Genomic DNA, 14390 nt, shown 5'->3' with positions numbered 1-14390 from the left:
ACTATGTGTCTCATATCCCCAACTTCAAACTTGTTTTCAATTAACATGGTTACGTTTTTTTTGTATGGTTTTTAATTTCTTTCATTTGTTGTCGCCTACGGATGACTCCAGTGATTTCGCCTATAATGCATTTTCCCAGCGACTTCCTTTGATGCCATTTATCAGGCTGCCAAAAAACATAAGTAATTGGCTGTTCCAGTATACGCTAATCGTCAAGACGTGGGGCGCCTGGCACGTGCATTGGGACCCAGTCATCTTTCCCCTCCATTTTAATATCCTCTTCACTCACAATGCTTCACTGACGAACTGTATTGTGATGTAGCTCTCAAATACATTTTGTAGTCCTTTCAAACCATTATTCCAGAAATGTGCTATCATTATTATATATTTTTTTTCTTAGGCATTTTCAAGCCTTTACTGGATGGCGAAAGAGGAGAGATAAGTGGGGCACTGCTGTCCCAGTGGTTAAAAGTGTTAGTTCGGATTTTTAACCTAAAGCTGTAGGAAATACATTAATTAATATAGTGATTGCAAAGGTTTTAAAATTTAAATGATTGCCAGAGTCCTGTGGTCAGAGTTCTGGACCGTTTCTGATGAATATAAAGTAGTTCCGGTGATTTGGCACCTACCATATAGCGCTAACTTCGTTCAACTTTGACCCCTCTGTCACATGGTACTATTTTCTGTGTACAGTATCACTACGCCGCTGCAGCGTATTCCCTCAAAACAAGGTCCTTTGCAGTCAGCTGATCAGAACGAAGCTTGCGCTATATGGTAGATATAGGTCAACAATACAAATGACGCTAGTTTTGTGGAGTCACCTATTTTTAATGAGTGGACCACTCCAAATGGCCCCGCCCCATTGGAACTACTTCATATTCATCAGGAACCGACCAGAGTACATGCAGCAAAGGGCCTCGGGATAGATTTGACCGTGAGCCAGCTGCAGCAAGGACTGAGCCTTGATGCGAGTATGATGTGCTTTACCAGGTAATCCACCAGGGCGCCCTGACTGTTATTGATGTCAAAACATCTCTCTCACTCAATATGGTTGAAATGCTTGGCAGATATAGCTGCAGCATCCGAGGAGAGGGCAGGAGATTCTATTTCGAGGTCAAGGAAGTTTCTCTTCTTTTTATGTTTTATTCATCTCCATGTCAAACTCTAGGGCCAAGGCCTCTAAACCGAGAATATTTAGAAGAGCGTGATGTTTAAACGTTCAGCTTTTTCAGCTGGCACATTTATCAACGCCCACCTCGAGTCTATAGCCTACTAAAAACTAGTGAACCGCGATCTTGCCACACGTGAATAATTGTGGTAAATAATTGTGCGTAAACAATAACACAGACAATATAAATCCTTGTTGTGGGAAGAAAGGATACCAGTAAGACTCCCTAATCGGGAGATAAGCGACCGTAGGTCACATGTATACACAAAGAGTAGGGAGCAGTGTCCCCAAAAAATGTGGACGGATCCATGTTGATGACATGAGTGTAGACATACTGTGTACCGAGTTGAGTGATTTTAGGGCAAAAATTGGAGGAGCAGTGTCCAAAAATGTGTTTTGCAAGAATCGGCCTCATGGTGGCGCTAGAAGAGGGTCATGTGAGAAATGAGGGGTGGGGTCTCCGCGTTGCCGAGGCGGACGAATAGGTACCGGCCCCGGCTCTCCCGGTGGCTCCTAGGCCAAGTTAGGGCATTTTATGTGCGCTGCAGTGGCAGGGGGTCCTCCACTGGGGGCGCCACCACTTTTGCATCCGTTCTGGAGCACAAGGAGTCGGTGGTCCCCGGGAATTCCCCGTGAGCAGCCCCGTTGGGGTGGTCATTTGGTCATTTTTGCACATTTGGTCATTTTATACATCTGGGGGTCCCCCAGGGACCTGGGGGTCCCTAGAGCTCCGGGGGTCCTTGGAGGTTGTAGTTTGGCAGGCAAGGAGTGTGTGTGCAAAATCTGGCATGGATCGGGGCAACGGTTGCGGAGATATGAGCAGGGCAAAAGTGTGACGTGTGAGGTGTGACGGACTGACGCACGGACACCTGGTGGAGCTTTCTGTAGTAAGTGCGACCTACGGTCGCAATCATCATGGCCCCAAATAACTTTTAAATATCTTGCAATTGGCGACGAGTCTCTTACTAAATCGGCAAGATTACATTACATAACATAATACATAAAAGCTAAGCTATATAACCTCTCCATCATCAGCAATAGTCAGTGGTTCGTGTCCCCCACACTCCCAAGCCCCCACCGTTGCGCACAGATTCACCGGGAAATACTCGGTCGCGACTCCTACACCAGCGTAAACACTGCTGTTGAAGCAAGCTACTTCCTGAAGAGACGGCAAGACGCGCTGTGATTGGCTGGTAGTGTATGATCCGCGCTGTGATTGGCCGGTAGTGTATGATCTGGAGACAACGTATACAGATGACGTAATTTTGCCGCGAAATGCAACCCGTCACGGCTCACTGGCTCAGTAAAAAACACAAAGAAAAGGCTTTTCGGGGCTGAAATTAACGGAGTGGGTGTTCTAAAACATTAGTGATTTAATAGTTAGGACAATTATTAGTTTTATTGGAAAAGTTACATAGTATAGCTTAAAGTAAAACATTTGAGTACTTTTTTCCCCACCACTGCACCACCTAACTGTACCTGCAGTACTGATGGGTCGTTCGTGAGTGATTCGTTCAAAATAACTAGTTTATTGCCGAGAACAAACCCACTTCCTCGTTTACGCTTTTGGTCATCCCCCCCCCCGCGTCCACTGAAACAAAGCGCTTTGCCCAGCACTAACCTGCAGTGCCGAAGCCTCCCAGCGCTCCCAGCGTGGCTCCGAGGGAGGAGGAGCCCTGCTGGCTGAAGCCCAGGGAGGCGGAGCCGGGTCCGCCGGGCTGGGCGGAGCCCTGCGAGAAGAGGGAGGAGCTCTGGGAGGAGGAGCTGAGCGAGGACGAGCCGTAGAAGGAGCTTCCTCCCAGCGCAGGGCCGCCGGGCCCGCCCTGCTGCTGCTGCTGGTGCTGGTGCTGCTGGGACTGCATGGTGCGGAAGGGCCCGTTCTGTCCTCCCCCCAGGCCGCCGTTAGCCCCGCCTTGCGAGGCCGCGGCCGCCGCCACTACAGTGTCAGAGAGAGGGAAACAAAGATGAAGTTATGGGTTAGTACAGTGGTTCTCAAACTTTTCAGGCTGTGACCCCCAAAATAATCACATTTTAACTGGGGACCCCCCACTATGACAAGGACTTTTTATAACACGGCTTTGTGAGCATGTAGATCGTCTATTTTCACAATTTCTGCCTCTGATATTTGACAATTTGGCCAAAGTTTAATTTGTCATTTTAGAGGTATTAAAAAGTCCTTAAAATTTAGAAATGTGCAGATACCCAGTCTATACACTCAAAACGTTATGCTGGTTTGTTTACTGTTGAGTGACAAAACATTGTTGGGACACCACAAAATAATTTGGGACTCCCGACCCACAGGTTGAGAACCACTCCCACTTCTATAGAGCATCGCAGCGGAAGTGGATTCCTGGGGTCACTTAATATTCCCCATTCATTTTCGCCATAGACTTTTACAAAAATATTTATAACAATTATGTTAAGCCTCGAACCAAGCCATCCAGGATGGAGGTGAATCATGATCATATAACCTTTTTTTCTATGAAAAGAACATTTTGAAAATCGATGTGACAATAAAGTAAATATAAATACATTCTGACAGAGCAGTTCCCTCTTGTGTGACTAAGCCTTCACATCAGCCATTCCACCTGAAAGTTATACAAAGCTCTCAGAGGACTAGAACATTAGAAACCATGAACTGTGGAACAACCCACAAAGACTTTCACCTGTACAAAAAGTACAGTATTGTAAAGACATGTGTGGGTGACCGTCTGACCGACCAAGCAATATTTCTAGGTGAAAGACCGTGGTTAGGCAATCGTTAACCACATGAACCCTCTCTCATGGTCCCCTATTTGAGCGATAATAGCAGGCCTACAAGCTCCCGATGCGTTTTTGTGGGCTTGTTAGATATTAAAGTTCCAGCAAAAATATTTACTTTTAATACTCAATCATGTCACGTGACCTGGATCTCAGCTCTTTAGGTACAGTTCCAGACATTATGAAAACTAGAGACTAGAGATAAAAAAATAGAGAATAGAGATACGGTATGCCCGACTGACCAAAGGTCAAGCACATGGTGTGAAAATGTCCTCGGACCGATCTTTAAAAAATAAAAATAAAAACTGGAGTACATCCTCAAAATGAAAGTATCCTGCACCATCTTTGTGATTAGCACAATGGTTTCTTCTGCACACGTGCAAAGGTGAAAGTGAAAGTGTGTCTTTGACATGTGCGTGTGTGTTTGCGCATGTGGCAGCACCCTATCTATGCCACCTGCTCCAGGCGTAAACTTAACCACTTGAACACGACCAGCATCACGGAGGTTCCAAGAATAGCCGGCTATTTTTTTGGATACAACAGGGAGCGAGAGACAGGGGAATGACACGCAGCAAAGGTCGTCAGGATCGGGATTCGAACCCGCAACACGCCGTCAGGCTTAGAGCCTATGTGGTATGCGCCTGGACCGCTGGGCCAGCAGGCGTCCCTTCCGTAGAGATTTTTGAGTAAATGGGTGACAAAAATGGGGTCAAAGTATTGTCAAGACTAAAGGGTTCAAGTGGTTACATTTCCAACAGCTGGCAAACGATAAATCAATGGCCATTTACAATGCTGTACTATTGGCTCATATTGTGTTTGCAACTGAACCAAAAACTAGTCCTAGTATAGTCCATAGACTTGCGAATGCAAGTTCAGCTTATGTGGTCAACCCAATGAGAAGACAAATGGACCGAAGTTTGTTAATTTCATAGTAAAAACCAATTTTGGAGACACAAATATAATCCAACTCATCCATTCTCTACAGCCCCCCAAATAGTACACACTCAGGATATGCCAGTGCATGCCTAACAGTCACAAAACAAAACACATTCACTAAGAAAAGAGTTAGCATCTATTTCAGAGAAGCAGGGGTATACAAACTAATTTAACGGCTGCCATTTTCCTTATTTTACGTAATATACAATATACAACCCAATTAATAATAGGCCAAAACATTTCTTACACAGCTGCAGAACTAGGCCCATAAAATCTATTGTTATTCAGCTGTATTGTCCAACATCAGCAGCCAAACGATATGGGCCCTAAATCATTCTAATATCGCGTCCCAACAGTGAGCGAGCACGTCAGTCAAGATAATATTCCAAACAAACAACGCAGAACAATGTTCTGTAACTTGGGTCATGGACCTTTTCAGACGGGGATTCACATGCTAATGTTATGCAATGATTGACTGCTTACTTCCCATTCATCTAAATGTTTCTCCATAAAACACCACAGTCAGCTGAAACCGTTGTGTCCAAAAGCGTTACTTTTCAGGAAATGGATTTCTTTTTTTAATGGAAAGCTTCCTTGTAATTTTTTCCCGGCATGTAATGACAGATTAACATCTTGCCTGTAGTGAAAACACTAGAAATACAGGGATAGTGTGACGATGTTGACAAACCTAACCAGTGTAGTATTGGTTATTTAACCCATTTAGAACGGGTACACTGTATTGTGTATCATATATGTTTTAACTATTGAAAAATAGCAGATATACAAGCTCACAGCGCTGCGCCGAGTGCTGCGCTGCGAGCTTGTAGATCTGTCATTTTTGAAAAATCGTGAAAATTTGAATTTTGACCCGATTCTATAAGTGTCTTTTGAATCCTTATAAGACTTTTTGAAAAACCTATGTTTCTGTGTCAGCAATCTGGCCAGCAGATCTACAAGCTCACAGCGCAGCACTCGGTGCCGCGCTGTGAGCTTGTATATCTGCTATTTTTCACTGGTTTAAGCATTCAATAATCCTAGACCTAAATGGGTTAATGTTTGGGGGTATACCATTTTAATGACGTCAAACGCACGTCGCTTAACACCTACACTAACTGAAGTTAGCAGACCATTAATATGCATCCGGGCTGGTTCCTATGTTAATGCCACTGGTGTGACACTACAGCTTTTGTAAAAGTTGTTGAGGTGTGAATTTAAGGGTTGTTTTACATTGATGAATGTACGTCCTGCTCAAAAATATTCAGGACAGCGTGTACCCATGTGACATGACAAATACAACACTGGTCTTAAGAGCAGTGTCAAGAGGTGCAGTGCTTACCTGCTTGTGCTGCAGAGGGGGATATGATGACAGAGGCGGGGGCCATGAGGCGTACAGGACCACCCCTGGATCCAGTGTTGACCACCAGGGCTCCGGTCTGGTCATAGTAGGCTGCTGGGGCCAGCACAGGGTAGCCTGGGGGAGCAGGACACACACAGGTAATGAGAGGGCTCTCAATACCCCACATGGACAAATCTACACCTTTAGTGGTGTGTGTGTATGTGTGTCCAAATGTCTCCACAAACATGGTATAATGTGAGATATAGATTTTGCGAGGACAGTTTTCCAGGTTTTTAGAGATACAGGTTTACAATTAGGAAGAGATGGTGGGTGGGGTTAGGTTTAGGGTTAGATATTTAGAGGTTAAGTTTAGGGGTTGGAATGATTTATACTTAGTTGGGTGCCAGTGTCACGCACAGGGAAAATTGCAGATCTATAGGCTAATAGATAGAATTAAAATTAAAATGGCGTTCATAAAATCACCGTCCAAAAATGTTGACACCCTCAGAATTATTAGTAATACCATTACTAATAATATACTTGTGAGGACCAAATGTCCCCACAGTTACAGTGGAATGCGTCCCACTCACCAGGCACTCCAGCTGCCAGTCCCTGTCCAAAGGCCAGGGCTGAGTTCACGGCCGCGGCGGCCACTAACTGGTCGTTCTGCTGACTCTGTTGACCCTGGCTCGGGGTCAAAGGTCGCTGGTTGCCTCCACCACGCATCACCTAACAATCAAACACACCAGGAGAAAATATGAGCATATCTGATCAAGTGTAAAAGTAAAGAAAAAGGATGCACAAGCGTAGCCACGATGCAGGATTAATATAAATGGAAACCAACGTTTCGACCTGGAAAGGCCTTCTTCAGGGAATCAAGATCTGATAAGTTAATATGATCAGAGAGAAGAAGGAAGGACACATTAAATTCACTCCTGCTTTGCTTCTCTACTGTAAAGATATGAACAAGTCAATAGAGAGGTGATGTAAAAAAAAGGATGTCACTAAATATGTACTATTTATGGAGTTAACATCAATAATATGCAAATTGTCATTATTTCTAAAAGCTTCTAACTAACAGGTTAAAGGGTGTTTAAATGATTTTGTGTGTGTGTAATGTGTGTGTGTGTGTGTGTGTGTGTGTGTGTGTGTGTGTCTGTGTCTGTGTGTTTTGTTAAAAAAGTTATTTGTATCTCTGCTAGTAATCATTGCAATAGAGTTAAAAAACAAACATAAAATAAAAAACTGCTTTTTTCTGTTTAGTAAACAGAACAAAGGCCACAGTTACATAACAACCCTATAACAATATTGTAAACTCTATTGGAATATAGAGGTATTTAACACTTATTTAAAAGAAAAAATAAATCACTTAAACCACCTTTAAACAAAGGGGAAGCAACAGATATTCTTAATCATAAATATTGTCCATAATATTAATTAAGTCATGTTAGTGCTCAGCCCTATTCTTTGCCCAAGTAGGACAGTGGGCGAACTGAACACATCAAGTGGGACACAGAGAGAGTGCCCTTTTGAGAGAAAGAAACACTTCAGCCAATGGGCAGCCAGCCTTGCCAGCCCGGTCAGTCCAATAGGAAAGGTTAAACAGACTGACCTGCTGTTGGTTCTGTTGTCCTTGGTTCTGTGCCTGCTGATTGGCTGAGTTGTTGGCGGCGGCGGCTTGCTGTTGGAACAGGTTGGCGGGGTACACTCCCCAGGGGGTCACACCATAGTACTGAGGTGGCATCACTGCAGGGCCTGTGCAAAAACAGCGCACAACATGAGCTCCTTCCTTGGTACACACCAGGAGAGATTCATTTGCATTAATTAGGGCTGTCACATTAGAGGGTTATGATCGTGACATCCTCATCATCATAACCGGAAGTTATGCGGGAGCGCCTACCGAGTGGCAAAAAACTACTTTTTGTCCTTGAAAGCCCATACATTCCAACAGAAAAGTCCTATCTGATTGCTTTAAATGACGTTAAACTCACTTTGCCACTCACTTTGCCACTCGATATGCCATTCACTTTATGCCTGCGCATACCCTCTATTACATAAACTCATCTAATCGCAATTATTTGAGGTAATCGCAATTATTATGCATAATCGTTTCCATGTTGAGAAATGTTAACTCATTCATTGCCTTTTCAAAATGGCCGCCAAGTTCCTCACTGCCATTCCATGTAATTTTTAGTGCACGCCTGCACGGATCAATCTTTTGTGCACGGATCGTGCACGCCCATGCCTAGATCATGCACCATATGTGTGCACGCTGTTCACAGCTTTCAAACAAAAAGAAGAAGCCATTGTTTTCTTCAAATGTAAACAAACATGGCTGCCATTTTGAAAGATATGGTTGGTATGGGGGTTAAACATGCAATTTCGCGATTGCGATCATGCCCAATACATTTTTTGAGGTCCAAACATTTTTTTTAAACGGGAAAACTCGGGGAAACTCGGGCCATGGCAGTCTGGGGGTACTGTAATAACTCGGGAAACTCGGGAGGGGGCAGCAAATGAGTTAATATAGTTTCAAACACTTTCAAAGAGTAGTGGAAATAGCCGATCTACATGCTCACAACGCTGTGAGCTATTTCCTCTATCAATGTTCTTTTTTAAGTAAAAAGTAAAATATGTCAGTCATTTCTTGGTGTATTTAGGTTATGTCTTATGTGTCATATCTGCCATGTGTAACTTCAAAGCCTAAAAGCCAAACAGAAATGTAATTGTCAACGACAAAAACACAATTAAATTGTTGATCGCAATTATTTGAGTGACAATTAAATGCCATGTAAAATGTCATATCCTAGCATTAATTAAAAATGTTGCTTCTGTCATGTGTCACAGAACGAGATAACACGGCGATAAAGCAGCATAACTTTGAGCCTATTCAGAGCTGACCTTCAACAACAGCATAAAAAATACCTTCACACCAAAGCATTAGAATTGACATTCAAATAAAAACAAAACCTGAAAAGAACTGAAGATGAAATGTATATCAAAACCTCCAACGGCTGTCAGTCTGTCACGTCACGTCACACTTTTCCCCTACTCATATCTCCGCCACCGTTGCCCCTATCCATGCCAAACTTTGCACACACCCCCCTTGCCTGCCAAACCATAACCTCCACCTCTCATTTCTCACATGGCCCTCTTCTAGCGCCACCATGAGGCCAATTCTTGCAAAACACAATTTTGGACACTGCTCCTACAGATTTTGCCCTAAAATCATTCAAAGCGGTACACAGTATGTCTACAGTCATGTCATCAACATGGATCTGTCCCGTTACAGCTAAACGCCACATTCTCTGGCCCTACCTAAGCAATACATTTGCCACGCACATCCCCCTACACCCAAGAACCAATGGCACTTACAGGCCTATTTGTGTATACATGTGACCTGATGGTCGCTTATCTCCCGATTAGGGAGTCTTACTGGTGTAGCATATCATGCATCTACATTAATAGTATCTAATATCATTTCAATCTTAGAATTAACCACACCGTTTCCAAGAAAAGCACCTGCTTGACTCTGCTAAGTGACAGTAGGACACTGTTGTGTTTTGGAATAGCAGGTACCAGACAGGCTATTTGAATTTGCCTTTTTGTTTTTATCATATGCTTAACGCTGTGTGTTCATTTGGTCTCTGGCAAATATAGCTTCTTCAGGACCATGGAGAGAGGCGTGAAAACAGAACATTCTGAAGCACTCTATAACCAACATGAAAGCTGTGTAAAGAAAGAAACTGTCTGCCCACTATCAACTGCTGAAATAATGCTGCCAAAAGTCGAATCAAAATGAATCATCTACTAATTAACCCATTTAGACCTGCGGCCGATTCTGAAAACGCCTTCTAAAACCTAACCTAAGGTTTCTGAAAACCTTCAATTTCTTATTCCAAAAATGTAAAATAAATTATGTTGCTATATGTATAGCAAATACTGATGTGACACAGACGTAGCAGCCGGCCTTAAGGGTAATACAACGTATAGGTAGCAGCAGGTCTAAATGGGTTAAAGGAACAGCTCTGTTCTTTCTTTCTGCTTGTCGAGACCAAAAATAGACACAGCAGGCGCTAAAATATGCGGAATGCCTGGAGAAGTTTATTACGTTTATTTTAATTGCAATTTTAGCCTATTTCATTGGTTCTCAACGTACGGAGGATGGATTTGGAAGACATTTGTAGAACAGTCCTCAAGTTTTAATATATCATCAAAATTTGTTTACCGTAACCGTTATAACCACATTTCATACTTTGCCTTTTTTTATCGTTTTGAAAATAACTTACGACAAATCTTCATGGGTGTCCCTAGGTTTTTCTTCCTTTAGTAAAGTGTCAAGCTTACAAGGAAGCCCAGCCCATATACTTAAAGTACACCTTTACATTTAATTTTACATAGACACTGAACCAACATAACAATTCACAAACAATGAGCAAACAAGCACTGGCACAAGCTTTTCAGACGGGGTTCCGTGGCCAAATACACACAGTATCAACGTGGTCCTCCTTCACATGAAAATGTTTGAGAACCACTTAGCCTATTTCACCTGCATATACAACTGTCTTCAGTTGACCTTCACCCATTCAAAGCACAGGTAGCTAAACCTGTGTGTAATTGAGCATCAATGCAATTATTCAATGGAACAAATGACTGACGGTTGGCAGTTACAAAAATAACATTTCAAAAGTATATGCATAAAATGTCCAGAGACCAATTACCATAAAGAACAGTCCAACACTACATACATTATGGAAGCTCTGACATAATGACTGTCTCAAAGCAGTCACTAGTTCATTACATAGTCAATCACTATACAGTGGATTGGATTTGCAGCACTTATTAGATCACTGATTCACTGACCAGATCACTGATTGACTCATCAGTGCTCAGTGAAAGGCCTGACAGCTGATAATTAGAGCCCGACCGATATTTGGCTCCGACGCCGATCCCGATTTTGGAGAGTCCTAGACCAGTTGTAGGTCTACTCAAACGTTTTCATGTCAAGGACCACTAAATTGATACAGTATTATTTGGCCACACTCCCGTCTGAAATTGATTTATGTAAAAAACATTTCCAAACATAAAAAAAAAATAGCAGATATACATGCTCACAGCACGGCACGAAGCTTGAACTGAGCTTGTAGATCCGCCATTTTTGAATAGCTGACCTATACATGGATACATTGTTTAAAATTAATGTGATGCTATGCTGGGGACCCCCTGGGACCTCCCAGGGACCTCTGGGTCAACGGTCTTCCCTGAATAAATAAAGGTCAATAAATCGAGTGCAAACTCCAGCCAAAAAAGCACTTTAATGGCCCCACCTAGGAGCCCTTAAACAAATGCACCCACTAGTAGAACTGTCAGTGAGGAGTGTGTACACAGAGGCGTCTGTGTGTATGTGTCTCGACTTGAGTGCTGAACATCAAAGTCACATTAGAACTTAGAATATTCCCAGTCCAGTTGCCACTCATTTCATGCAAGCTAGGTAAGCGGTCCGGGCACCTAGGCTGGCTGACAGCCTGTCGCGGGTTCCACTGGACTTTGATATTAAGATCGTTTCTGTCTTAAGTGCCATGTAACATTGATTGTGTATGTTTTGGTGTTTTTTTAGATGTTTATTTTTAACATATTGTAAAAAGACCGGGAGAGCAGTTTATTGTTTGTGGACATTCCGTTTTTCTTCACTTGTGTGTGTCTCTCTCACCCAGGGTAGCTGCGGCTGCCAGTCCGGCCGCGTAGGGGTCCGTTCCGGGCGGAGCAGCACTGATGATATACGGGTTGGGCACGAACGCTGGAGCCAGACCTGAAACAGCACCACACACACAGACATGGGTCAAAAACAGAGACACCCACATAAAGACCCATTTAGAGACAAGCTCCTGCTACCATGCTTACATATCGCTGTTGGGCAGAAACCTTGTGTTTCCACATCCATATTACAAGTTTATTATAAATATTACATTTTATTTTATTTTTAGTAAAAGGCATAGTATGTAACTTTGCCTTGAGTTTAAATAAAATATTAAGTGGAGTGGTGATGTTTACAGTACATGTATTTTTGGTGTTTTTTGTTTTGGTTGCACAAAAAAATAGAGCGAGAGGGCAATGCATTTCAGCAGGTAAACAAACACCACCACACGAACACAGTTAAACACCCCCACACGAACAGAGGTAAACGCCACCACACCATCTATAGACGTTCTGGACCATTACAGCTCATCCACACTGCCCGCGACGTGACGCGGTGTCGCGCAAAATACTGTCCTCATCTGGAGCGTCGGGCATTGCGTTGCGATGTAGGCAGGACATGGCCGCGAAACCTCACTCAAATAGAGACTCTGCGAGGGAATATAGGAGGGGTGGACGACATCGCTGCACAACACGTTGCCGCTTGCGGTACGTCAGGACGGTCCAATTGAAACACATGTATTTTAATGAGATTTCATCACTCGCGTCACGGGCAGTGTGGATGAGCTGTTATTATGCACAGAGACTCCAGGTTTGAAGCTGGGATCAAGGACTGTATCAGCAAGTTAATGAAGTCTAATGTATGCTTCGTAGTACAACGGTGTGGCTTGCCAACAAGGGACACAACAAGTCATGGGACAAGAGTTTAAATTAAGCCTTAGACTGCAAATGTGTCATGGTTTGAGAAGTATTGATTCAGCATATTGTACTGGAGCTCAGATGGGGGAAACAAATGCACACAAAACAGACTATTCTACCGGGCTTCAACTTTTGACTCTGTACACCCAAAAGTATCAATAAATAAATGTTTTAACAACTTATGCCCTATGTACTGTACTTCCATCATAGGATGGATGAATAGCCAATCTATAAGCTCACAAAATGTCGCGACGGACTTTGAGCATGTAGATCTGCCATCTAACTATTAATTTACCAAATGTCTGCATGCTGACCGTCTGTCTGCATGCTGACACTACTGATACTACCCAATGTCACCATCATGGTAACAGCCGCATGCTGAAACAATGCCCGAATTTGGAGATGAGCATGCTGACCTCACTGATACTACACAGTGTCACCACCATGGTAACAGCTGCATGCTGAAACAATGCCCAAATTTGGAGATGAGCATGCTGACATCATTGATACTACACAGTGTCGCCACCATGGTAACAGCCGCATACGGAAACAATGCCCAAATTTGGAGATGAGCATGGTGACATCCACCATGGTAACAGCCGCAAGCTGAAACGATGCCAAAATCTGGAGATGATGTCTGCCATCTGTCTGCATGGTGACATCACTGATAATAAACAGTGTCGCCACCATGATAACAGCCGCATGCTGAAACAATGCCTACATCACAGACAGGTATTGCACAACTGGAGGTCAATGGTGACTGTTCTGGGTCTGGGTTCTCCACCATTACTTCTAAGACTCCTACATTCAATCTCTCATATACTGTGCATACCCCCCCGGGCACAGGACTAGTTTTCATTATTTACGGGACAGTGCAAGGGATGGACTTGAGGACTTAAGCTGGTGGATAGGATATAAGCTTGGGATGTCCACAGTTCAGTCTGTGTGCATGTACTTCCCTCCATCTGTTATTTAATTAAATCTTAGTAGTCACCTGCCTTCTATAGCATTTATATTGAGCTCTGGTCAACAACAAGCAGTTGCATTCTTTAATTCAATAAGTCTTCAATTGGCCTACTTCATCTATTAAGGCCTAAATAGGTACAAGATTTGTTTCCTATAATTTCTTGTCTCGTTCCAGTTTCCGCCCTGCTTTTTGATTGATGTTGGTAGTACATTTGCATGGAAGAGAGAGACCATCTGGACGGTGGAAATAAAGTCCAAGTTCAGGGTTTAATTATCATTATCATGTGTCTTTTGTCATAGCGCTTAAAAGGGGAAATACCACTCATTTACAACATTGAAAAGTGCCACTTGCTGTAGTTTATAATGGCATATGGTTTTAACTGCAAGGTTCCCAGTTCGATCCTGGGCCCCCCCAGAGTTAATGTCGAAGTGTCCTTTGAACCACTAATTGCTCCCGATGTGCAGGTTGGTGCCTTGCATGGTTTCCTCCGCCATCGGTGTATTAATGGGTGTGTGAATGGGTGAATGTAGCCAAATACACAACCTATGTAAAGCTCTTTGGATAAAAGCGCTATATAATGCACCATTTAGCATTTTAGATCTGAAAATGCT

The 14390-nt window shown here is 43.2% G+C and overlaps 1 protein-coding gene across 3 annotated transcripts in view; it reads right to left on the bottom strand.

Moving 5' to 3' along the window:
* The window catches only part of pum1 (pumilio RNA-binding family member 1), a 57241-nt gene that overhangs the window by 24270 nt on the left and 18581 nt on the right, over positions 1-14390 (bottom strand). For 2 of the 3 annotated variants that reach the window (XM_080734433.1, XM_080734434.1), the window contains exons 10-14: positions 11911-12009; positions 7813-7955; positions 6791-6929; positions 6201-6335; positions 2790-3104 (exon numbers count right to left, since the gene is read on the bottom strand). In XM_080734433.1, coding sequence (XP_080590559.1) covers positions 2790-3104; positions 6201-6335; positions 6791-6929; positions 7813-7955; positions 11911-12009 — 831 coding nt within the window. The remainder of the gene's footprint in view (positions 1-2789; positions 3105-6200; positions 6336-6790; positions 6930-7812; positions 7956-11910; positions 12010-14390) is intronic. The other variant, XM_080734435.1, reaches the window with a different exon arrangement.

The sequence above is a fragment of the Nannobrachium achirus genome (genome assembly GCF_963921795.1).
Source record: "Nannobrachium achirus genome assembly, chromosome: 10".
Taxonomy (NCBI): Eukaryota; Metazoa; Chordata; class Actinopteri; order Myctophiformes; family Myctophidae; genus Nannobrachium; species Nannobrachium achirus.
This window is presented reverse-complemented; position numbering and strand designations above follow the sequence as displayed.